Below are 26,998 nucleotides of genomic sequence, written 5' to 3'. Positions count from 1 at the left end.
TGCAGAGTGACAGTGTGTCCCTGATCTCCTCAGTGCACTTTTTGTTTGCTCACCAGGATCATGTTGGCTTTGACTTGTTCATGTGAATGTTGTGTATTTGCTGTAAGAGACACTTATCTCGCTAAACAGTGTCACTGCTCCCTGCTGCTATTCAGAATTTAATAGAAGGATCCTGATTGGTTTTATACCCTTGGTTGCACTTTTTTTTTACCGTTTCTTAGAGTTTCTTACCATTTCTTTGGGTTTTGTTCCTTTAAAAATATAAAAAAAAGTAAAAGTTGACTAGTTTGACTTTACACCTGAGCTTCCCAAAAAGCATGCAATGGCAGGTTACTATGGGCTGCATTTCAGTCCATCTCTGTGCATAAGGCTGGAAATTGCAGCACGCTGGGAGATGATTCAGAAGCAGAAGAGCCAGCCCTGCCCCAGGGTGGGAAGGTGGATGGCTGGGTGTGGAAATGACTGGCTGATTTTTATCCACTCCCTGCCAAAGCCTGGAGTCAGAGGGGTGCTTTTCAGTCATCCCCCTTCAGCTCAGCAGGACCACAGTGCTTCTGGGGATTTCCAGGCAGCCAACCACTGGTTCAGGGGGTTCGGATTTCCCAAAGCTTCCCTCGATTTAGAAACAAAAATCTCCACAGCAGCTTTGCATTCTTCCATCACTGAAAACCCAGTCTGTGCTCCAGCTCAGTATTGACATCTGGAGCCTGGTTCTTGGAAGGGTGAGCACCTGTGACCTGCAGGGAAGTGGGGACTCTTTGGGAAGGCGTCTGATGCCCGAGACCCCCCGCGCCGGGTGTGACTCGGCTGTTTGTGTTTCTCTAGTAATGATACGTATCGTTTGCACTGCTTGCTCCTGCCCCATTGACTGTGCAAGACTGAGCCCTTTGGGATTTCTAAACACACTCTAGATATTGAATATCTGAGCCTCCTAACCTTTCTGCAGATTAGGTAAGTGTTATTGCTCAGCATTGTAAGGGGGTAACTGAAGATATATCCCAGCTGAATTTGATGAAAAGAGGTTAAGTAACCTGCCCTAACCAAAAAGGGTGTGAGTAGTAGAGCCAGTGCTAAATACCAGCTCCATCCACTGTTGGTTAGACAGCATTGCTTTGCTGTCTCTTGCTTGGGGTGCAGATGAATAAATGTTGTTTATGTTCTTGTTAGCCAGTGCTGGTGAGGCATGGCTCTTTCAACATGCTGTGATCATTACTATTTCTGAGCACTTCCTGACTTCCCAGTGTTATCCCTGGTTTGCCAGCTGGATGCATGTATTTATGTACAGTAGGAAAAAAGGCAGAGCTCACACCTTTGTTACACTTTTAGACGAGTTTGAACAAACAGAGGTGGAGACCAGGGCATCCTTTGTTCCTGTAAAAGTGCTTGAGCTTTCCAGCTGTTCTGTTTCATCCTGCCTTAGTGCAGCAGCCAGTGGTGCTTACCCTGGCACTTGGACCCACCAAGCTCTTTCCCAGCTCCTGCATCTCATGCTGCTTCCTTTGCAGAGCATCTTTTTCAGCTCTGTGGTGCAACTCCACATGACCAAAGGCCAGAGCCTCATTTTTCACAGGCCTAGTGATACCAAATGGATTTTCCTAATGTTCTTTTAATATCCCTTCACAAAGGAGAGGAGAGCTGTAGGTGTGGAAGCATTTGGCTTTGAATTTATGAACACCTCAAAACAAGACCCGATCATCTAATACTGGAGACTGCAGTTCATAGCAGGCTTTTCCCAACTCTTTTCCTTCACATCCCCAAGCAGATGTGGTCTTGGAAACAAATCTGGCCACTTCTAAAGCCTGGTTAAAAAGAGCTGTGATGGTAACCAACTGCCCTGTCCTGCCTTTGTGCTTTGGTTGGACCTTCTGGCGTGTCTGACCAAGATCAGTCAGATGTCTCATGGTTAATATAACCTGTTCACCTAATGCATCTTCATTTAGTTCTGGTGCAATTTTTCATCCATCTTTCAAGATTGTTTGTCCTACTTTCAACTAGGAAAAGAGCCAGACAATCTCATTTTGTCAAACAGGTTTACAGCAACTCTAAGAAGCTTGGTCTATATTTAACCTGTGGCCTATTTTCAGCGTAACTTAGTGCAAGAGGAGGTGAAGTCCAGCCTCTTTTCCTCTCCTGCTTGTCATTTCTGGAGGCAGTCTCCCCATAATGTCACTGAGAGCTGCTGCCCCAACTCTGTGGGCGGGGGACAACTCTTTAACTTCTTTTGGCACCATAAAGCTCTAGATTCTGAACAGCAAATTCATAGCATGTTTCTGCCTTGTGTGCTTGTCTTATTTTAGCTCTTGCTTTCCACTACACTTCAGCTTAATGTGGTTGATGCTCAGACTGTACTTAGCTATTGCTGAATGTGACAAGTGCTGTGTCCCTCTGCCAAGGCGAGTGCACAGACACTGCTAGCCAGGATGTGCTGTGCAACCTTCTTCATGCTGAAAAAGCCTCTCTGTGTTTTGGTTGGGTTTGATTTGTTTTTTTCAGACACTAAATCAAACTTCCTTTCCTGTTAACCTAGGAGCAAATTGTTGTTTGGTTTGGTTTGATTGTGGGGTATTTTAGTGAACTCTGCTTTTTGTGTGGACAGCGCTTCATGGAAAGCCTTATGAGCACATGAATCTGTTGTCTGAGTGGGTGCTGAATTTGTGTGCATTGACACAAGGCCTGTAAGCCCTAACCTCAGCATGTGAGGTGCCGTGCAAGCCCATGTCACAGACTGTCCCAGCCACAGAGCAATTATCTATGCAGTTCCACGGTTTTGCACTTATGCATCAAACTCTGCTCTTGAGCACATGGCAAAATAAATTACATTGCCTGATTCTAAGAACTGTTGCTTGTCTGAATTCATTGCTTCCTACCTGACATTTGCAGTCAAGGCTTGCTGTTTCCTTTCTTCTCAGGTAAGTAGCCAGGTGTGATGCTGTTTTTCAGTATTCCTTTCCCCCTGCCAGGACTGTTTTGCCTCCTCGTGCTTGGCAGTTTAGATGTTTGAGGCCATGTTTCAAACTTGGCTTATGTCTAAGTGCCTCTCACTCTCTGTTTTGTTTTGCAGGCACTGGTTCGGCTTCCTCCCCATATTTCACAGTGTGATGAAGTCTTCAGGTTCTTCGAGGCTCGCCCAGAAGACCTCAACCCTCCAAAAGAGTAAGTGTAGTGATGGTTTTCCAGTGCTGCTCAGTACATTTTGATTAGCTGGAAGGAAAAGGTCATTTGTTTTCATTACTGCTGTAGACATGGGAACACATTTTGTAGCTTTCATTACTACCTAGAAAATGCCCAGCAGTTACACACAACCACTGTGGGTGAATGGAGGACAGGGAAGTCAAACAACCCTCAGACACAATTTTCTGCCATCCTCCACCCACCTTTGCATTGTTTCTTTCTCATGGTTCTAATGAGGGAACCTCCCCTGGTTTGTAAGTTTTACCTGATAGTTATCACCAAAGGGTCATTTAGTTCCCAAAAAGCATTGGCTCAGTAGCAGGGGGAAATCCTGCCAGTAAGCACTTGGCTCATAATTACCAGCTGCTTCTTTAAATGTACTCCTGCCCAGAGATACTTAGTTATCGGTAGGGAGCAAGATTGTGGTCCAGATCCAAAATTGTCTCTGGAGAGTCTATTCTTTCTGAGCAGGAAGCCAAGAAAAGGAGGAGGGAAAGAGCTCCCATTAAACATGAGACAGAATTGTAGCCTTTACCTTGGAGCAGACAGGCTGATTCATGCTGATGCACTCAGGGTCCATAGGACTCATTTATCCAGGGAAAGCCTTGGCAGGAGGGTATTTACAAGCACCAGCGCTGCCTTGCCTGGTATTTCGTTTTCTCTTTCATCCCAAACAGGATATATTTTATTGTACTCTGCAATAAGATTTTGACTTGGTCCCATTGTGTTTTGTGCTGCTTTGTTGCATGATTTGAATCCTGATTGCAGGCAGTGTTACCGTAATTTGCTTTCTCTCATGTTTGCACAGCCGACTGGATAAGGGCAAATGGATGCAAAGCTTATGGGCTTTGGGCACTTCAGCACATGCAAACCTGTAGTTATTGGAAAGATTTGTATTGGCTTCAGCTGTCTGCTCCCATGCTGGTGAAAAAGACAGGAGGACCTTTGCAATTTGTTTTCCCAGACTTTGTTCCTTGCACATGCACGGGTTTGTACAAGGAGATGTGTTAACATGTGTACTAAAGAAAACACTACTAGCATCACTGAGAGCAAAGTCTTTGTTTTATGAATGAAGGAAAGAGCAGTTTTAAATCAAAAGTCTGGATAAAGAGCTGCTTTTTTATTTCCTATCTAGTCTTGTTTTAGGAAAATGTCTGGTGAGAATAAATATAGTTGCTTGTTCATTGTTAAACACGTATTGCAAACTTAGAAAACATTGCAACAAAATAAGCCTGTTATGCTCTGAGACCTGCTGATTATCCCAGTTTCATTTAGGGACTGTAAGTAGGTTTGCAAAGGTTGCTTGATCCCACAACACCCCATTTGCAATGCAAAGACACATCCCCCTGTGCCAGGCAGAAACAGACACCCAGGAGAGGGGTTAGGTCCTAAGAGTTATGGAAGAGTTCACATGGAGGATCTCAAATGAAGGTTATGAGTCTGCTTGAACTCCCCTCTGCTTTCTGTACTGATGCAGACCCTACAGCACCTCTGCAAGGCAGGGCCCACCCCCAGGTGTACACTAACCATTATGGCTTGTATCCCTTGTCCCTGCTCAGAGTTGTAGAGGGCCTGTTTGACAGCCTTGCAGGAATTTTCAAGTTATCCCTTTACTCCCTTCTGGAAAAACAAAAAAGACTAAATGTTCTCAGCCCAAGCCTTGCATCCTATTCCAACCTAGTAATAAGTGTGATTTATTTCCCTGGAAATTGTAGAGCAATAACCTGATTAAATCTTACTTCACTAATGTCTGCAAGACATTAATCTAGCTGGGTTTAAACAAATCCTACCTCGTCTTCTGTAAGCAAACAGATCTTAGGGAAGGTGTCTAAGGTTTCTGCTGGGAGTGCTTCACAAAAGATGTATTGTTGAAACTGAAGATTAGTCTCTACAAAAAGATGATGTAAAAGCCAACGGAAACATCTTAGTGTTTTTCTTTTGTGAACTGAGGGGGAAGGGAGGAGATCTGAGGCTCACTGGACCACAGTGTAGGGTCTGGGGGAAGAACACCTCCAGGGCGATTCTGAACCTCAGCAGGCACTGCAGGAAGGAGCATGATTCCAGAGAAATCCCAGTGTATTCCCTTGTTTTCTTACTCTGCCAAGCCCCATCAGAAACAGTGAGCCAGTGGTGCCAAAGCCCTGTGAATTCAGTCTTCCCCGGACCTCATGGTTCATCATTCCTCTCACTGGAGGTAGGGCTGTAGCCTGGAGGCATCATCTAGACTATCCTAATTATGTTATCTATTTCTTCAGCTGCTTTTTTTAGCCCTCAGCACGGAGGTGGTTTGTATGTTGCTCTGTCAGCATAGACATTGGCATGCAGCTTGCTGGGTTAAAGAACAATAAGCAAGTGACTCGGCCACCAAGGGGCAGAGAACAGAATTGCTTGTGCTGCCTGCATGTCTCCTCTCTGTGCTCAATGAGATGATCTTTAGTTTCATGTTCACCTGCTCAGTTTTTATGCAGCAGCTTGGCCTCATAAGACAAAGCCTGACCTAGGGTTTAATTAACTAATTTTCAGGAGTGTAACCTTAATCCCGTGGGCATTTGGGTTGTTGAGCCCAGAGAGTCAATTGAGGTATTGCATGTCAGTGACTAAACCTGTGCTTCCAGACAGAAATACATGGGAGTTTAAACTTTGAGGGAGGAGACACAAAAATGTCTGGTTTACCTGGCATCTGGGATGTGCAGAGAGATATCCATGCCTTTACCTGCTGAGCCATGGCTTGCAATGGTGCCCTAATCCATGTAGTGCTGCATTAATTCAGCCACAAAGCTGAGCTCTTCACTTCTGTTCCTACTGTCCTGAAAGACACCAGAATTCCCCTGCAGCTCCTTAGGCACTTTTACAAATGTGTTGCTGGCTTCTTCCTTACAACCCTTCATCTGCCCTGCCCTTGCCTCCTCCCTGCTTCTCTGTGGGGTCCTGTCCAGGTTGTGCCGTGTTGGGCTGGCTGGCTGCTCCCTGCAGAGTCATTTCCTACTGCTGCCCTGCTGAGTGCCCCCAGTGCTGAGCAGCTCCCAGTCCAGCTGCAGGGAAAGCTGGCCTTTCCCAGTGCTCTCAGAATCTGGCCACTTTGTTCACTTGAATTCACAGCTTAGGTTTTCTGTTTCCTGTTTTGGTGATGGTCTAGGCTTTCGAGTCCTGTGACAATAGGCAGAAGGTATTTCTTCCAGCCCATTAAATCTCTCCTAGGTACAGCAGCTCACAGGCAGAGAGCTGGAGAGATGTCTCAAGAAATCTCAGCATTTGCAGTGGCTGAGAGTCTCCTCCTAGGCTGCCCCTGCTGGTGGAGATAGCTCCAGGCCAGATAGCTCCCACCACCAGGTTTCCTTCATGTGGCATGGGAGACACCATAGGAGGACACTGGATTCCAGTGAGGAATGGTCTGGGAGCATTCTCAGGCTGTTCCACATGGTGAAAGCATGGCTCTTGCAAGGGAGCTCTGGGTCCCAGGGAGCAGTGATGTGCCAGGCAGGGTTGGAGCTCCAGTGACTGTTCCCAGGGCAGCTGTTGGACTGCTCTCACTCCACCCCCTGGGTTAGCTGCAGGGAAAGCAAGCTTCAAACCATCAGCCCTGGTACAGGAGGAGCAGTTCTCAACTGCTTCTGTTTCCAGTATGTGACATTTCAGTGTTTGGGCAATTGCCTCTGTCTGTAGGCACAGGGCTTGTGTTCTTTACCATGCCTGTGAAAGGGCCAGATCCTGCACTGCCATGGGAAAAGACACTGTGGGTAAGAAGGAAATGTGTTTTTCTTTATCCTTTGTTCTAAGTAAATACCATGTCACTAAACCCCCATTCATTTACTGGATACTTCTGTTAATAATTATAATTACTGATAACTAAACCAGAGGTAGATTAATTTCAGATTTCTGTTGGGGGTTTAAATTCAAGGCTGAGGTCAGGCCAGGGCTCACAGTCAACAAACAAAATCTCAGAAGCCAATTTTTTTAATGATTCTATTTTACTAGAAATAACAGAAATAGCCAAAAAGTAGGATTAATCAATTAGACATTGCATATGGTTTACTGGTCTTGAGGCTTTTTTGCAGTGAGTTTCAAAGTATCAGAGCTAGACCACTCTTGTGAGAGTTCGTTTTTTCTTTACGTCTAGAGCCAGTCTAAAGAGCAGATTAAGAGCCAAGAATTCAGTTCTCCAATACTTCCCTCTATAGAAATGCATACAGTTTCAGACATGATTTCTGTTTAAACCACCACTAACAATATTATCAGCTGAATTTAAAGCAGTGTTCAGTATCTGAGAATAATTTTCCTGTAAGAATCATAAAGCGATTTTCAAATAATGTGCAAATCCAGAAAAGCTAGGGAACTTAGAGGTATATGACATATTATGAGGGTTCATGCAGAAAATGCAGTTAATGCTGAAGGTGCCTTTACTAAAGAACAGAAATGCTCTATTGTGGTCTGTAGCCAGGAGCTTTACTGATCATATCTCTGTCAAATAAATACTGTTGTAACACTCGGATGCTCTGATGTCAGGCAGCCACTGTAAAATGGAAGCTGGATTCTCCTCTTATTCTTCATGTGTTACAAATTCCTGATAAGGATGCTGAACAGAAATAGCCAGGGCAATGGAGGGACCATGTTAAGGAAGCTGCTTTAGTTTATGAGTGTATTGGTGCTAAAGCACAGCTCCCTAATACACTATTTTCTTTTCATAAACATGATTGTGTCAATATACAATTATTTCTGTTTTCCAGATCTCCTCTGTAATAACAATTCAATTACCTATTGGTAGAGGAGGAAAACTTTTCATGTGCGAAATATCTGATTTTGCAGATATTTTGTATTTATTCTGATTTGTTTGATATTATGAAAATATTTTCTCTTACATTTAATCCCTTATATTTCATTGCTTCTATTTCACTTACATTTTATTGCTTTTGAATTGTGTTTCCCCATACTTGGACAGCTGAGTCTCTGAGCAGATGTGCTATGAGGAAAGCTGGAATTCTTTTTTGTGATTGCCCTTTCTTACAGGACTTGCAGTACTGATAATTTCCACATCATTTAGGAATGTGCTCAGCACCAGTTGATGACAATTGGCATTGGAGTCTGAACTTGGCACTGTTACTGTGACTGATCAATGCACACATTTTATTTAGGAAATCTGTTTCATTTGAGAGAGGCAGAATGTAAATTAATTTCCCTAAGAAATGCAAAATCAGAAAAGAGAGCTTTTATTTTTCTTTGATTTTTTTTTTACCTGAGAAGTAAATTATGAAGCACAGAGTGGAAAAAGTTCTGATTAAAAACTGTGACAGGATAAGACAGTTAAAACCCACTGTCCTGAAGGAAGAAAAATTTAATATTCTCAAAGAATTATTTATTCACTGAGGTTTAGGTAGCTATGGATGCAATAATGCTGTTACTGCCAAGGCTGTTACTGCCAAGAGCCTTGCTTGGCCACTCCTAATTAGTCACCCAGCTCTCACTGATTTCACTGGGAATTAGGTACCACAGCTCTTTGAGCTTCTCCAGTGTAGTAGAGCACCTGTGTTTGTTTTCAGAAATATGCTTGGTTTAGGGCTGTATTTATTAGTAATATTTGGCCTCAGCACCTCAATTTATGGAAAAAAAAGTCTCTTCAGCTCTTATCTCTCAGAAGTTCTTTACAGTGTCCTGCTCACAGCGTGGGACTGTCACAGTCTTTGGCTGAGAGCTCAGGCAGCCCAGGGACAGAGCAGGCAAGTGTGGCCAATCCCCAGTGGTGACCCCAAGAGCAGGAGCTCAGTCTCTGGGCCACGGTCAGGTGAGGCTGTGCCCCCTCCTGTGCTGCCTTTCATCAGTGCTCCTGATCTCTGGAAGGCTTGGAGATTGTTATCTTAAATAAACTAAGCCAATGCAGGAATGGAAAAAAGGAAATAACAGATTCATTACTCGTTCTCTTCTTTAGTTTCACATGGGACTTTCCCTTTTGTTTGTAGCATATAAACTGATTTGGACTGGAATATCAAATGGAGGGTATTGAAATTTACTGCTGGCTGCAGCATTGGTGATACCAGCAAATAACTCAGAATTCTCTTCCTGAGAAAAGACTGGAATTTTTTTTGCTACTCTTTCAGAAAATGAAAAAAGAAAGGACACATAGATAAATATAAAATAATAAACCTGGGGGAAAACTGAAAGCATATTGAATGAAATATGTTAAGCAACCAGAAAAAAAAAAACTATAACAAAATGGCAGCTGGAGGAACATGAGCTTTTATCCCTTGCCTTGGGTATCACATTTGGGTTGGCTCATGCTTTTAGGCCTGACTGTGAAAGTACACAGAGCTGGGAGGAGCAAAAGCAATTTAATGTACTGACACTTGGCACTGGCAGCCAAGTGTACAGAAATAGCTTTTGCCTGGATTGGTTATGAGCAGGCTGCAGGGTTTAAAAGTGGGATGCTGTCATGGGCACAGGATGGATTAAGAATAAACAGACTTACTCGAAATTCATCAGTATGAGAATGAGATTAGAGCTCTGCCAACTCCCAGCAGCTTCAGCAGTGGCACTGGACACTGCCTTGCTGGGGTGAAACACAGGAGAGTGTCAGTGCTGGTTAAATTTCACTGTTTATGAGCACAAATTAAAAAAAAATAATTTTCTTTCACTGTAGAAGAGTAGTGACTCAGGTGTTTTGAAATGCAGAGATGTTGCCTTTAGAAAAACTAAATGCCAAACATGTTGTCTCAAGATCTTTCTTCCTGTCCAGTAATTTTACTCGTATCCTAAAGGAGCAATCACTGCTGAAGATTTGCCAGTGCCTATTTTGTAGATTAGAAAGTAATAGTTTGCTATCTGTTTAACTTAAACCATAAAATTTCTTCTTTCTGGAGAAGCTGAGTGATTAATGCAGGGCACTGGGAAGTTTGCTCCTTACTGTCTCACTGATTTATTTTGTGATGTTGGAAAGGCTCCTTGCATCTCCTGGCTCTACCTGCAGAATGATTACAGAGTTTAGGTTTCAGAGATTTGCTAAGAGGATTTGATTCTGGTAAGGAAACCCCATTCTTTCCATAATACAGTTTTAGAAATGATCAGTTATAAAAATATTTTGTTTTAAAAAATCATCACTCAATGTTGGAAGAAACATTACTTCCAAAATCTGTCAGGAAAGCTTGTTCTGTGGTGCTCCTAGATGCCAAACCAGTTAGAAAGTTAAAACAGTAAATTTATTTGTTTATGGCAATGGGGGAAACCTGGCCTAATGAGGCAGGATTGGATCAGAATGAAAATAACTGGATTCAGAGATTATCAAGTTTGTTGTTAAGGATTTGAGGTGCCAGTTATCCTTGAGCACTCATTTCTAGAGAGGTTGGGCTCAATGCCATGGGATCTCCTGGAGTTCTCTGTTTAAAGGCAGGTGATGCTTGGTTTGCAGCCCACAGGGTTGAATTGCCCGTGCTGATAGACACAAAAGAGATCTTTATCTCCATACAGAAGAGATGTGTCTGGTCCTCATCTTCCTTGTGGATAAGCCTGGAACTGAGGAGAGGACGAGGGACTTCCTTTTTTTATCTGGGTTTCTTGCTCTGGTGAGCCCCTGCTGGCAGGTTAATTGCACACTGTCACCATTGACTCATCACCTGCCAGGCAGGAGGAGCTGGGGTGGAGTTTTCTATTCACTAACATGACAGGTGAGTATAGCCTGTCTTGTCCTGTGTGTGTCACATCTCTGGAAAGCAAGAACAGGCAGCTTACATTGCAGAAATGATTGTACCACAGAGAACTCAGTCATGCCTGTGTCTATAACATGATTGCACTATTGTTTAATGAAGATCTTTCACTCTGAAGAGGAGGGTTCTAGGGACAGACAGGCTTAATGGGGTGTTTGCTGCCAGGGTGATAAGTTATCCCCCAGTGGTGCCTGGGGTCAGATGGAATTTTGCAGTGGTCTGCTCTCTCTGTTGTTGATTGCAGTGTAATTTTGACATTGCTTGTCTGGAGAGTCCCTTTGTTTTCAGCACTGTTGAGGATCAGTAGCCTCACTGGTTATAAAAATCTTGTGTACACATGCCTAGTGTGACCCTGTGTGTGATTTTGAACTGTTTGGGGGCAAGGTAAGACATCCCATTGCCTTTGATAGGATTTTATCAGGCTGTGCTATATGTGACAAGGGAAGGTGTTGCTTACAATGTACTTTATAACTCTTTACCATCACAGGCCAGGTGGAGTTGAAATCTCACATTTATTTAAGGTGAAGCATTGCTGTCTAAACACCAGTAAGCAGAGGTGATGTTCCTCAGTAAGCAGGACTTTGAGAGTCTCTGGCACTGCCCTTTTCATCTAGCACTTGCCTCTGAAGAGAGAGGAGGAAGCCTTAGCAATCAAAGGGTGGTGAACAACAGGTAAAGCAAGTCATGTCTGTCTGGAGAGCTGCTGCCTCTCTTGCATTTTGTTGAGATGAGAGCTAGGTTTTGGTTCTGGCTTGGTTGAATCATATGATTATTTTTCAGTGTACCTGTCTTTACCTGTTCATCTCAGGCACCCAAAGAGTTTGTGCTAGAAATCCATTCCATTGCATACTCAGGGCTCAGTGTTTTGTGTCTGTCACAGAGGTTTGCATTCAGCTCCCAATGCTGTTGCAGGTAAAAATCTTGTTTACAGCAAGCCTGGGTAAAAACCCAGCTTTTGTGGCAGCAGGGAGCCATCCCCTGGAGTGCTGCACCAGTCCCAGGTGATCTCTTTTGCTCTGTCTTCTCTCTCTTGAGAAATGGGGTACCTTTAGGACTCTGTATATATAAAAAAATACCAGACCTGAAGGGGCTCTGGCTGAAGGAGACACAGTGATCTATTAGTAGATTCATTTCCACCCTTTCTATCTTCCTGACTGGTCTGCTGCTGACTGTCTTTCATGCGTGCTGTTCCCAGAAACACAAGCAGAGGATCAAATAACAATGTGTTTTGACTCCAAACTCTGGAATGACTTATCATGTTATCAAAGCTTTTGATTTAATTGAAATTTCACAGATAACCCTAGACCTGCTTTTAAGTGCAGACTCAAGAGGCAGTGGGAATTCAATTAACCACCCCCTTCCCCCCTGCCCCATCACTCCACCACCCTCTCTTTTAATGCTTGCAACTTGCTGGGGAGTTTTATGGAAGGGATTTGCTACTGCTTATCTCCAGCTAGAGCTGTGTGTCTGGGTTCAAAGATATCCTTTGTTTTTGGGCCTTTTTCCAGTTACGAATAGTTTGATTGGAATGACCCTGCTGACAGTAATGGACAATTTGAGATGGACAGTGATGTAAGGCTTGCAGAATTTGCTGTGTTAGAAGTAGAATTCTTTCCTTGTTTCCTTGTCCATCTCTTAAAACAATTGGCCTAAGCTCAGGAAGATGTTCATTTAAACAGACCTTAGATATATAGTGAAGAGAGGATTGACTGTGGCTTTGCAATACTTTAGTATAATCTAATAAATGTTGGTTATTTGCTGGATTCTTGCAAGCTGTATTTCTTCCCAGCTCCATGGAGTTTTAACAGCCACTCCAGTAATGCTGACTGCAGTGCACTGTGGTGAACCTCAGAACATTGTGTATGTCTGATTACATTTGCTTTCAATTACAGTCTTGTGGGTTTGAAAAATCAGAGCAGTTCAGGCTCGTTTAGGAACTACCACAAAAAATGACCAGTAACCTGAGATAGCTAGTACTTGAAAATATAAAAGAATAAAATCTTGAATGGTGGGGACCAAAAAAGTATATTTTGCTGTATGAGAAGCCAACCATGGCAACAACTGTTGGATTAGAACAGCTGGGGCACCATATCTAAGAGATAAACCTTTTCCTGTCCCATCCAAGCATGCCAGGAGTGAGGTGTGAGTGACTCATGCCAGAGACAGTGTTCATCAGAGGCTTGAAGTTCTCCTGGTGCACTAGTGAATTAGCAGTGCTGCTGTCTCTGCTGCTCCCCATTGGATAGATTGCTGGTCCTTTTCCTAAGGATTAGAAGGAAATCCTTACCAACAGTCCTCACCAACATCGTCCTTTCTTTCAAGGGAAGCTGCATAGTTCTTGAGGATGCTAAAATTTCAAAACACAGTATTTTGTGGAGATGTCAATTATCCTCTAAGTCTGACTAAAAGAGGAGTTTTCTTTTCATGAGAACATTTAACCAAAAATGAACCTCTCAGTCCCTGTTGAAATGTGGTCCCAAATCCCTGAGATCAAATAGTTTTCATTGGCCCTACTGAGGAGCAGGATGGCTGTGGAGTGAACAAACATGTACAGAGACATCTGGCACACAGCTTTGCAGGTGACCCCTTCTGCAGTGGTGCCCAGGTCTCTGGGCTGGGACTTGATCTGCCTCTGGCAGTCCTGAGGTGTGTCTGGTGCTGCCTACATAATTCCTCAACTCTTCCAGCAGGCAGCTCTGGGACAGCATCAGCCATGTGCATGATCCCTTTCTCCTGTGCCAGCCTCCGGCAAGCAGAAAAAGAACTCATGAATGTATTGAAGTGTAAGCCCTGGTGCAACCCTTGGTTGGGGCACTGGGAATATTTGGGAAGTAAAGGAGGAGCAGGAAGGGTTTTGCTGTGAAAAAGCCCAGCCACAGCACTGTGACACTGGTAGTGGTGGTGTGAATTTTCACCCCAAGTCAGGAGAATTAGTCCAGCTGCTCAGAACACAGGAGCAGAAAGTGGGGAGTAAAGCTGTCATCAACCCCTGAAAGTAAGGGCAAATGCAGAATGAGTAGTAACTGGGGCAGCTTTTACTCTTGTAGTGGGAACTGGTACACCTTGCCAGTGTTCTACATTCCTTCCTACAAGATGGGACATTTAAGCAACACAGCTCCTAAATTTGGGTGGCACATGAGTAAGAGAACTGAGCACTTACTGTAGCCCCACTGCCAAGGTTCTTCAGCTTGCACATAACCTCTGCAGCCCCTGCAGCTGACCTGGATGCTGAGGCATCTTCCAGGGTCTGGCTTGGTTCCTTCACCTCCACACACACCTCTGCAGTGAGGCTAAGGGCCAGGCTGCTGCCGGCACGCTGCACACAGCTGTAAACTCTTGCAGCAGAGGTCAGTGGAACGCTCTCTTGTTGTTTGTCTCAATGCACAAAGCCGGGCTCTGTGGGACGGGCACTAGCTGGGGATGCTCCCGGTGCACCAGTGTCATCCCCTGGGGGAGGAGCAGCCCCGTGGCCGAGCTGCGCTGGCCATCCCAGCTAATGAGAGGCTTTTCTTGGCAGCCCTGATAAATAAGCTTCTGTTAATGTTCATTGTTACCGTGCTCCTGCTCCTCTGAGTGTTCAGGGAGGGGTTGTGTTACAGATGCTTGGCGAGGGAGGACAGGGTGACCTGTGCTGGCCAGTGAGAGAGTTCCAAAGGTGAGCCTGGGGTTTTAATGAGAGGCAGACATCCAGCAGATGAGCAGAGAGCCTTGAATCCCTTCAATAAAGTAGTGTGTCAGAGTGAGGAGTTGCAAGAAGTAGGAGTTCTGAGGAGAATGGAGATAAAAGGAGGCTTTCAGGCAGGAGAGGGGATTACTGCTTTTTCCAGATGTAGAATTTGCATTTGGAGGAGAACAGCCAAAAGGCCAGGCTGATGAAGGATGCTTTGTGGTGCTTCCAGCCTGTGAAAAAATGCAGTTCTTTGAAAGTTATGTGCCTTTGGATTGTTAGGCAAGGGATGAAATAGGCATCATAGGAGCAGTTCCTTTCCCCCTCTTCTTATGGAAGGCTGGTCTCCAGTGATTTATATAATTAGTACTCTTTTCTTCTTCCTTTTTTTGCCTGCTTTCTCTTCAGGCTTTTTGTTTTGGTTTGGTTTTTTTTTTTTAATACAGTCTTGGCTCAATCATTCGACATCCTCATAAATCAGATAATTTTGTCCTTGCAGATTCCTGACAAGTAGTTTATATTTAGTGTTTATGTGGATAGGCATATAAACTACTGAGCCCTGGTTTATTGCCCAATACATCCTGATCTCTGGCAGGATATGCAGTGTTTGAGAGAAGATTGAATTAATATCAGCAAACAGAGAATTTTGGGCTTTAACAAACAAACATTGCTTTCTGACATGATTTTGTCTATATGAATATATGCTCAGAAAAATCTCTAGTCTTATTTCCACTTCAGATTCATTCAGCTCAGATATACTCACTGGCCACAGAACCATGTAAGTAGAATATGTGATGATCAGTTTAAAAGAGGACTTACCCAAAACAGACAAAAATAAACCCATTTAACAGCTTACAGCTCTAGTGGTCCTTTGCTAGTTTCCTGAAAAAGTTTTGCCACTCACGTCTGTTTCTTCTTTTAAGGCTTTATTTTCAAAACATCAAAGCAAATTCCTGGTTTTGAATGAAGTAGGACACAGCCCAACAGAGACCCGTGTCAAAAACATTTCACCTCAAGAGTAATGCAACTAGATAACATTAAACTTGCTGTCAGCCTCATCCCCAGAGCAGCCTCCTCCTCCCCCAGGCATTAATGCACCTGGGTAGTTTTCTACACAGTGAGTAACTGTATTGAATTCAACAGGAGCACATGTGCACCCAGAGCTATTTGTGTGTGTATGCATGTGTATGTTTGTAAAAATTCTGGAGAGGGTTGGGATACAAAGGAGGTTTATTCATCAGTACCCCCCTCTACAAATCATGTTAATTCTTCCTTCTTGCCTGGAGATGGGCAGGTATGGAGTATGTGCACACAGGCTTTGGGGCCAACACAGCAATTTTAACTGGAATAAGTCACCAGCTTACAAAGGAGGAGGGTAGGTAACATCTACTTGTGGAGACTCTTAAACACACATATCACAAAATAGGAGAAAGGCTTAATTGGCCTGATTGTTTAGAGGTTTGATATAGCAAATAATTTGTGTGTGCCCTGGGTGCTGTTTTTATGCATTTATTTTTACAACCTTTTCGTTTAAAATATTCCAAAACCCGACTAAAAAGGGCATGAAAGCAATTAGATATGTATCTTCATCTGTATCCTTGAGGGGGCCTTTTAATTCTGTAGCTGTAAAATCAGTGAAGCATCAATACAGTCTCCATAAGGGAAAGCAGCCACTCTGAGAGAAAGCCATGAGCACAAGGCTGTGTGGAGCACCTTTGTTTGGTTGTGCTTGCTGTAACATCCTGTCAGATACCATTTCCACTGGGGTCTGTTCACTTCAGCCAGCGCTTGCTCCGTGAGCAGAGGGAATTCATCCATCAAACAGGGCTTGGCAGGTCTCATTCCAGCATAATGGACTAGGTCATTGGAAGGTGTCTATAGTGTGTGTTGTAGGCAATTTGCTTATTGTCTCCTATTCCACACATATACCTAAATCTTTTACATGACATTTTTACACTGTGCTTTGTTCTTATCTCTTGCTTTCTTTTTGCTTTCTTACCTGGCTGCTTTATCTCTGACTGCATCAGCTTCTCTGCCTCATGCTGGCATATCTTTTCTTGTGTCATTTTTAACTGTCTCTGTTTTGTTGGGTTTTTTTTCCTTACCCTTATATCCCTTGGATATTGTTTTCTTCTTTCTCAATATGTTCTATGCTGTTTCCCCCAGCATTGCAACACTCACTTCTATTTGTCCCTCTGCTACTCTGTTCATTGATTTTATTTGCTCTCGGATGGATTTCTTCTGTCACTTTCTCCCTTCCCCATATCTTTTCATCTGCAATACCACATATGAGGTAACAGAGGGATGACAGAAGGTACACAATTTGCCTCATTGCTGGGTTAGCTCTTTGCATAGAGTACAGCCAGGATGAGCTGGTCTGGAGCTGGAACAGAAACTGGGAGCAAACCCTGTGCCAGCCTCAAAGGTGTCAGTGGCCCTGATAACTGACCCTCAGCAATGTGGGGACACCTGCTCTTTTGCCTTGCTAAAGGTATCTCTTAGGGAGAAAAGGAGAAGTCATGGAAAGCTAACTTGGCAGAAATAAAATCACCAAGGTTTTTGGCTCTTTTGTAACCTGTAATTTTTGTAGAAGTTGTCTCTGTGGCCTGCCAAACAGAAATTCATCATCACCAGCCTGGAGTTCCTGGGTAATTAATCTTCTGTGGTGGATAAAGCAGGCTGGATTTTCAGTCTGCAGGCGTGGAGAGCCAGGAGCTAACCTGCAGCACTGCTGAACCTTTTCTCTCTCCCCTACTTCTCCATTTTCCCATGACCTTAGGAAAAAAAAAAAAAAGGAGAGAAATCCCCACTTCATAGCTCTTTTTTTTTTACTAAATCACACTTTATGGAACACAGTTTTAATGCTGTATGGTGCGTGTTTAATGATGTCCATATGTGTTTGTGGGTACAGGAATTAAATACATAACGGTTCACGATGACATAACACGGAAATGCAACTCCTGCCGTGCTGGTGTGGAGGCTGTAAAGGGTTATTAATAAAAATGAAGGTTTTAAATAGAAAACAAGCTTAGCAGCACCGTTTTGGCCTCAGGCCCATCTCTGAGTGATGGAAAAAAAAAGAGACTGGAATATATGGTCTTTCCTCAATACATGAAAATAAATACATTTTACCACCATCCCCTGCTAAACATTTCAGAGAGAAAGCTGCAGGCCTGATGCATGGCATCTCTCTTCAATCAGAGCTTGAGCTCAGGGAGGTCTGGAGGGGATATTTCAGCAGGGTGCAGGACACATCAAACAAATACTAAAGGGGAGATTGATGCCTTAGATTATTAAAACGGGGTATGGCCACAATGTTTTGATTGGCAAAACCTTTCAACAGTTGGACATTAGTATTTCAGAAGAGCAAGCCATTCTGTTTGTGGGTGAGCCAGGAAAATAACAACTCACACAGTTTGGGGGAATGACCTCAAGGAAATCCCATCTTGTCTTGTAACTAGAGTTGCTGGATCAGTAAGCCAAGGAAATTACAGAATATGCCTATTAATATTAGAGACAAAGAAAAGCAAGTTTACTTTTCTATGTCCAGCCTTGTTCTCTCTGTAGTTGCCCCAATATTTTGTTTTAAGTGTTTGGAATAAATGAGACAGCAGTGGATGATGTGCTGAGCATCTCCCTCTGAATGCTGTGTCTGAGACATCTCTCACTGACTTCCCACTGATTGTTAGTGACAGGAACTGTATGGGCAGCACCAGCACTAATGGAACGTGTCCTTCTGTCTTTACCAATCTTTTTGCTGCAGTTTTAGCTGGTACCCAGAGCAAAACACAAACTAGCTCTAGAATCTGTGACTTGGGATTTTCCACTTTGTGGACATCTCTAAATTACTTCCAGTTTGTAGACCAGGACAAGATCAATGCTTCACAGCAATTGCATAAGGGTCAGCACATATCTGAACCAAAAGTGATTTGGGAAGTCCGTGTACTCACAGCTGTGTCCCCCTGCTCAGTCTGCTCACATTCTCCAGCTCCAGCCCCACGCTCACCTCAGCCCATCATTGCACACCTGGGTTCCAGCAGACAGCTCAGCAGATGGCCATGGAGGATGCAGAAGGAATGCAGGAGGAATAAGACTTTCTTGCTTTATCTCGTGCTGTCTGGGGCAAATTCCCACTTTCTGCCAATTTCTTGGTGCCTCCAACTGTTGTTCGTTGTGAGGCACAGATGTTGTTAGCTCAGTGGCTTCTGTCCAGCCACCAAATACTCCAGCAGAAGAGAACTCAGCCCATTATTTGGAAGTGGAATTCAGGCTGAACAGAAGGCACTGCTTTTTTTCCCACCTGACCGTTCACTGGGACAGTGAACAGAAATGTGGGAACGTGGCTCAAAGTACTCTCCCTATGCACCAAGCCCTGTGCTGCTCCATTCACCCTTCAACCTCCTGGCTTGAAACCAAGATCCTCCTCTAAAACTTGGTTAGAAAAACTGCTCCCTGCTTGTGTTCTGACAGAAGAGATGGCTGGGCTCTGTTGCACAGGGCATGCTTCCACCCGCTTGCTGCTGTACTGTGGGTCATCTCAGGCACAGCTAAAGTTTCTGGAAAATGGTATTAAGTCTATTTTTCCAAATTTCTTCATGCTGACAGATGTCAGTGGTCTGTCTTCTGAAACTGGTCTTTTCAAGAATAGGTATTATGTCCCTTTAAATAGCACAAACCACATGGGAACAGATTATTTTTGTCCCTAGCAGTCTATAATCTGTCTTATTTCTTTTTTTAGTGAAACTAAAATCTTCCCAGGGATTGTTCCTAATAATAATACTGAAAAGAAAGAATCATGTAAGTCATCAAGTATCAGCAATGGCAATAGTACTGCATTGCCCTTCTATAGACTTATCTCACTCTACACCTCGAGGTATGGCCCAAACATGAACCCTCTCAGCTAGACTGTGAAATACAGGTTTTATTTTAGAACCAGGGAAGCAAAAGTATGAAAGTGGTTTTGAAAGGTCACCAAGGATAGAACAGGAGCCAGAAGGTCTGGATTTTAGCCTCATGTTGAGACTCTTGGCATACTTTCTGCCATTTGCCTCTGCAAACACCCCTAGCATGCCAGCAGTTTGACTTGCTGATATATAACTTCAGGATCTACTGGAGTAGGTCAGTGTCAAGGTCAATTTTTGCAAAATTCTATATTTGAGGAAAATGTGCTAAAGAAACATTGAACTTGTTTGCCCTAGGTTTCAGGGGGACTGGTGTTCAGGATGCCCTTGAATTCTCTGCTTCAACCACTGGTCTCACAATCCTATAAAAACCACACAATCGCCCCCTGCTCATCAGCATGTGAAGGGGGATCTTTAGCTCAAGACTGACCTCATCCTGTTATCTTCTTCCCCAAACTGTGGTGAACTGCCTGATCTGAAGTCCCTCCCCTGAGATGAACATCAGGTACCCGTGCAGAAGCAACAACAACCAGTCCACATGTCTTTATATGGCAGGACAGCAGAGAGAGCAGGGTGGGCTGGAGCTGTGATGTGGAAGAAGAACCCACATTTGTGCCCAGCTGCCCCATGGCAGTGGTGCTGCAGACAGACCTTGTCCTAAGCAAAGCTGTCCCTGAGTGTGCCCGTGCCAGTGGGTGAGAGAATGTGCCTTTGCATGTGGCTTTTGTTCTCAGCACAGCCCACCTCCCAGAGCAGCAGACAAACACAAACAGCCTCTTTCTGCAGTTCAATGAGCAAAGCAGAGCAGTGCTTCTGAGCTGGTCCTTTGACAGCGAGGACACCATCACGTCCTGAGCCTTATGTGAGTAAATCTGTCATTAAGTTTTAGTCTTTCTTTTGTATAACTTTATGTAGCAGCTCATCTTAGACTTGTAAAAACTTTTTGTGGGAAATAATGCGTGGGAGGTGGGCAACTCCTTCCATGTATTGCCAGCTAATCCGTAATGCTCTCCTTTATCATAACAAATGAGGCAGGTTTCTCAAAAGCAGTATCTTGTGTTGTTCTTTTATCTCTTTCCTTTTGCTTTAAGTCTGGGGATGGGGTTCTGCCCTGGATGAGGGCACAAAACATGGCTCCAGAGCTCCTGGCTTCTGTCTTGAGCTCTGGATGCTCACGACTGTGCTAAATCCTGCTTGGGAAGTATCTCTGTGAACTGGAAGGGGGTGTAGGTACTCAAAATATTGTGTTTAGCCATAGATGTTATTAAATGTAAAACAGGTAAAAAACCCCAGTGCCATAAAAAGCCCAAGAAGCCAAGAAACTGAAACTCTTTCATCTGTTCTTAAGCTTGGTAAATAGAGAAACTTGTACATCCCACTGGTGCCTTGCTCTCCCACTATCCCAAAGTCGTTTATCCTCAAAGCTCAAGGTTTTTGCAGTTCCTTGAGTAAAAATGTTTTGCATACCCTGGGATCTGTCATCATTTCACACGTTTTCTGTTCTGCTGAGCCATCACCCCCTTCCTCCAAACTGGTAGGTGGCACAGGAGGTATCACATCATCCCTGTGGAGGAAACTTTGTACAAAAGTATCTTGGAATTTGGCAAAGCACAGCTCTTTTTCTACAGCAGGACTCATCTCCCCTTCAGTGGAAATTAAGTGTCTAAATCTTTTTGTCTTTCCTTCTCTGTCAGTTTTACAGTGTGCTCTGGGCTGAAGTTTTGTTGTGCTACATTTATTTCTCCTCGCCAAGACCTTCTTTATGGCTTTGATTTAAACAAAGTCCAATCAGATGCAGTGAAAGGTCGTCATGTTCCAGTGCTGGGGATGGGCTTTGGGGGCTGTTTATCTTTTTTTCCAAGGATAACAGCACATTTGTGTTTGTGTTGTGTGTATGTCTTGGACTTACACAAAAACTTAAGGATCTGATTCTGGTGGGTCATGCTGGCAGGTATCCAGACCTATAAATCTGGTCACTGTGCTTTTCCAAATGTTTATTGTGCTGTTTAAGCTTTTATGGGCTCTTATGTGTATTACATATGGTCTGAATAAATGTAAGGCAGTATTACTGTGCTTAGCTGAGAGGCAGAAGAGCCTCCAAGGGGATCATTAGAGCTGGGGCAGCCATTGCCAGCATTTGGAGATGAGTTTCTTGGTTGAGCTTTGCAGGTTGTAAGGACCTTCAGCCTTGTTCTGTTGGTTTCTAAATGCCACTTGATCTAAGGTTGCAGAGGTAGAAGTAAGAAGCAGAGTTGGAATTTCTTGGATTCAGTACAGGATTCGTGCAGCAATTCTCTCCTTTCTGTAACACTAATAGAAAGGACTGGACTTGCTATGTATTTCCTCCTTGCTGCTGCCTGTGGCAAGGTCTGCTCTGAATGCCAGTGGGGCTCAGGACAAGACTTTGAGGAATCAGTGGATGCGTAGCAGGGCGAAAGTCACCTGGGTCACCGTAAGTGAGCAACCACCTGCAGACTCTGTCTGAGTCAAGGCTGCATTGCTCCTTCAGACAGATGGCAAAGAGGAGCCATCCCTCCATGCCTACAGCTCCTCTGTGATCCTGGACATCTCCCTGTGCTCTGCTGCAAGGACTTTCCTTAAACTGCAGTGAGGGACAGAGAGGCAGGGAACCACCTCCCCACAGGTTGCCAGCAAAGTCCAGCACCTGGGGAAGATCCTGCAACAAACTCTTGGTTCTTGCTGCAAGGGCAGACACGGTGTTTGGCACAGTGAGCAGCCTCGTAGGGGTTGTGTAACTTTGCTGGGCAGACACCATGTGCGATAATGCTGTTGATATGACAGTTACCCTGAGGATACATCAATCCCTAGGCATTTTTGGAGGTGTGTGGTGAGGCACTTCATTACTCAGCTCTGCACCACGGTGCATCCTGCTTCTGCTGCTGCACCTGGTGGGTTCTGCTGCTTTGACTTGGAGGAAGGGCTGGAACCTGCCTGTGTAGAACTCACAGAAGCAGAGGCATTGCAAAGTGCTGACTTGGGAGCTGAGAAACATTCTGCCTCCTCTCATTCAACCCAGTGACCCGAATGAGAAAGAATGGAAATGTTAATTTGTTGCTCTTCAGCATGGAGAGGAGTGAGCATCAGGGGATGCAGAGGATCCACTTTGTGGGGAGATGTGTTTGCAGAGGAGCTCTCAAAGTGGAGAGAAGTTATTTTTGACAGCAGAGTCCTGTGTCAAGCATGGGCAGCTCTGGGGCTCCCACCTCTTCCCCTCTATTGCTGGATGTTGAATTAGCTGTTTGTACTGCCCAGGACAGTGCCAGGGACAAACTCTCTGGCAGAAGGGTGGGGAAACAGAATGGAATAAAGAAAGGATTTATAATGGGGAGGGCTTGTTTGTCCACAAACAGCCTGCTGCAGGCCTGTGCTCAGAAGGCAACCAAATCCCCAGGGCTGCTCTTAGGCTTTCCCCTCTGAAAACACATTGCTGCAGGGCTCTGCCTCAGGCACTGGGGGCCAGCTAGGGAGAGGGTGGCAGAGACAGCCTGCTCCTGTGTCCCTTCTTCCTCTGCACATTCCAGGGCTGCGACCTCCTCAACCTGCAGAGAGAGGGGAGGGAGGTGGGAAATGGGGTGACAGGAACAAACTTCCTGCAGCAGAGCTGAGCTGGGGGATGGTTCTTATCACAGGAGAACAGCCCTGCTGGGAGCAGCTGGAGAGGACCCCATCCCACTCTCCTGAGCCCCCACCCTGCTCACCCTGCAGCTCACCCCCAGCACAGGAGCCCCCCTCACCCCAGCACATGGCCCTGCCAGCCCTGCCTGCAGGTACTTGTGAGTCCCAGAAAGAGCAGGGCTCATGCCTTGGATGAGGGAAATGCCATCCAAGCCACGTGAGAGGGAGCACCAGGCTGCCTGGGAGCACGGCTGCGTGGAGCAGCTCCCACTGCTGCAGGTATTGTGTGGGAAAAGCTGATCTGTGCCCACCAGTGAAGTGCCAGGCTGTGTGTGTGCCACAGAGAGCAGCTTTGTGCCCTGCCTGGGCTCCAGCCACTGCACACTGGCCAGGTTTTGCTCATGGCAGCTTTTTGGGCAGGACCTGCTCTCTTCCACAAACCAGAGGCCAACATGTAGGGCCAACCCTTCTCAGATTTTGTCTCAACCCAGTTCAGTCCTCATTCTTGTCTCCACTGTGAGGTGGAAGGAAATGGGAGAGTAAGCCCAGCACGTGTCCCTGCAGCCCCTCTGCCTGAGGAGCAGGTTACATGGGAGCTGGAAAGAGAATTGTGCTGGCCTGGAAGTTTCTGCTGAAGGCAGAGCAGTCCTTTCATTGCACTGTCCTGTGTCACTGATCTAGGGATGGATTCCCAAAAGCCTCCTTAGCTCTAAAAGCAGAGCAGGGTGGCACAGATACAGCATGCAGGAGCAACCTCAGTGTGAGACTGGCAACACCTGGGACACCTGGGCAAGGGAGTGCTATTACTGCCTGTATGTCACTGCTCCCCGGGCCTAGGGAGCAGTGGATTGTCCATAGGTCCTCTGAGCTTTGCTGTCTGAAATGGCTTGTGAATCCAAGGTCTGTAACATTTATTGAACTAACACTGCTTGAAGGTAAATGCTGTGATACCTGATGGGACTCACCTGCTGCTCTTCTGCCCCCCCCACCCTTGATGAACACCTTGTCTCTTCTGCTGCCTTTTTTTATTGTCCCCTCAATCCAACAGTTGTTCTTGTCAGTGGTGACATCACTCCTAGATCTGCCAGCAGATCCAGCAGTGTAGGGCCACACGTGGGGCCAGCTCACCAGCCTGAGTGTTCTGCAGGAGCACACTGGGGAGAGGACTGATCTTGTGAATGCCACTGCAGGAGGCTTATGAGGAGAGCAGCATGAAGTTAAAGTCAGTAAAGGCTGTGTTCATGGAGACCAGGTGTCAGGGGATGAATTGGACCCTTTATGTCAGCAGAAGGACCCACCAGTAGGGAGGGAACAGCTTCCTATCCCAGGCTTGCACAAGCTCCTCCTGTGTGTCCTGTCCTTCATTCTTGCAGACCACAGTGAGACTGCTGTGAAACTGACTTGGTGTGCAGTGTCCCCCTCCCTGGCATGTTTTACAAAGAGCTTCACCTGGGAGAGGCCACTTCAGTCTGACATCTCTCACCAGCTTTAGCTGGTACAGCAAACCCAGTAGGGCAGGCAGGGTTTCACCTGCCCAGTGTCCTTCCCTTCCCAGAAAGCCAGGAGAGGGACTTCCTCAGCTGGAGGGCAGCCAGGGACATTAACAGGCACATCTATCCCCTGTCCACATCTATCCCCTGAATGCTCTGAGTTCAGCATTGCCCCAGAGGGCAGGGATTTCTGGCAGGTTTTCACACAAAACTTGACCAAAAGTCCTTCATGTATCAAGAGCTGTTTGATACAGGAAATAATATTTTGCTCTGGTGTGCATGTGTATGGATGTGATGTGTACAGTCCTTCTACCACAGCCATGGTTCACTGTCCCTTTGTCTGATGATAACTTAAATTTTTAAGGTTTGCACTTGGTGTTTTTTTCAGAACTCTCCAACCCTCTTGCAAAACCATATTTGTTGCACAGCTTGTAGCATGCAGTATAAACAGCTCCACTTGATGGCAAGGGTCGGAATTGGGAAGGCTCGGAGTCACAGGCTCTGCAGGCAGCTACTGCCACGTCGTGGGGAGATGATGCTTTACATGCATTTACTGTGCAACAAAAAACACTAGCTGAGCTGGAAAAAAATGCATTTGGTTTACTTGGATTTTGGACATGGTGGTGTGTGTGTTCTGCTCTCTCCAGGGATATGCTCTGCCTCACCCCTTGCCATGCTCACCTGGTGAAGCTGACTCTCTCTTGGCTCCAGAGAGCAGAAATTCCTCTAGACAGCAGTGGCAAAGCTGTGACATATTGCTATGAACAGATATGAAATGGCTTTTCCACCTGGCTTCTTATTAGGTGTTACAGCCCTATCTTTTTCCATCAGTCGTATGATAGTAATTTTTTGGTATTTAATACCATTACATCTAAGACTTGATGAGGGAATGGGAAAAAATCAGACCTGCAGTCTTGGACATCAATACTAACAACTCCAGAAGCACACCTGGATCAGACATTTGTAAGCATATGGAAGAGATTGAAGATTATCTAATTGTCTCCTTAATACTTGGTACTAGACTGAATCATCTCTGCAGGCCTGGGAAGCTGTGCAGATCACCAGGCTCTCCTTGCTCCCGCTCCACTGAGCTAAAGAGCCAACTTGGAAAGGAAAAGCTTTCTCATCTCCAGCTTTGGCTGTGCCAGGACACTCGGCAGAGCTTCAGTGTGGAAGGTGTCACTGGCTTGCTCATGGTTTTGGCTGTGATAGTCAGTGACAGCTCTTCTGGCCAGATTTCCTGCGTGATCCTGTTAGGGGAGTTGTCAACACCTAATCTGGGTGTTTGTTTCCAAATAGTATTGCCAGGGCATTGCATGTGCAGCCTGACACACTGTACATTAATCTAGGTTTTGGCCTCCTTGCTTGACCCAGGAAGGATTGAACCCCACCCCACATCTGCTGCAGCTCCTTTGGACTGCTGCCTCATCACACTGATGCTCCTTAGCAAAGCTCAAGACCTGTCTTTCCCCCCACAGCTCCCCAGACAAGGACTGCCTCTGCTTTCCCTGTACTATCCATCCATCCATCCATCCATCCATCCATCCATCCATCCATCCATCCATCCATCCATCCATCCATCCATCCATCCATCCATCCATCCATCCATCCATCCATCCATCCATCCATCCATCCATCCATCCATCCATCCATCCATCCATCCATCCATCCATCCATCCATCTCCAGCACACTGGTACCCACAGACCACATGCAGTCCGTACAGGAATTTGTCAGCCAGGCTGAACTGTTCCCTGCCAGCCCCTGCTCCTGCCTTGCAGTAAGACCATTATCCATGTTGCTCCATTTAACCTGAAGCAGGGAGCAGGTTGGAACACAAAACTTTTGAAAAATGATGGAACAAGGGCAAATTTCCAATCAAAGCTCTTCAAATGCTGCCCTGAAGGAAAATTACTTTTCATTTGCAGATGAAATGGAAGACTCTGTGCAAGGGCAGGAGCTGTGCAGAATAGAGATTTAAACAAGAGTAAAGGAAAGAATGACTACGACTGGGGGAGTGGGAAAGGGTCCTGGGACCTCACTAACCTGATTTAATCAAGCAACTTCGGATGTTTTACAATTGCAAGCAACAATCTGACCTAGAGCTGGGCAATTTGGAAGCCACAGAGTCAAAAACTGTTTGTAAAATGGTCTTAAGAGGAAAATATATTTGTAATTATGAGCTGAAAACCTATGAACTGAAAAATTATGAAGTGAGCAGCAATGCTCTTGGTTTTGGAGCCGTGTCCAGCTGCTGTTGGGACAGCTGGGGTCTCTGCCCTTCCTATGTCCTCCCACCATCCAGCAGCACCCAGAGCAGTTCCCAGCTGAGCTCTTGGGGGCAGCAGCTTACCTTGGCTACAGGATGTCTCTTTACAGGAGAGGCTGCACATGAGCAAAGTGCCTCCTTACTCTGCACAGGTGAGTCAGTGTCCTTGGAAGGGAGG

General features: G+C 45.2%; 1 protein-coding gene across 3 annotated transcripts in view; it reads left to right on the top strand.

Annotated features, from left to right (window-relative positions):
* SH3PXD2A (SH3 and PX domains 2A) overlaps nt 1–26,998 on the top strand; it is a 245,071-nt gene that overhangs the window by 104,295 nt on the left and 113,778 nt on the right. For all 3 annotated transcript variants that reach the window (XM_050976023.1, XM_050976022.1, XM_050976024.1), the window contains one exon: nt 3,062–3,153. In XM_050976023.1, coding sequence (XP_050831980.1) covers nt 3,062–3,153 — 92 coding nt within the window. The remainder of the gene's footprint in view (nt 1–3,061; nt 3,154–26,998) is intronic.

This window comes from Serinus canaria, chromosome 6, assembly GCF_022539315.1.
Source record: "Serinus canaria isolate serCan28SL12 chromosome 6, serCan2020, whole genome shotgun sequence".
NCBI lineage: Eukaryota > Metazoa > Chordata > Aves > Passeriformes > Fringillidae > Serinus > Serinus canaria.
The sequence above is the reverse complement of the archived record's forward strand: the minus strand, read 5'-3'. Positions and strand labels throughout refer to the sequence as shown.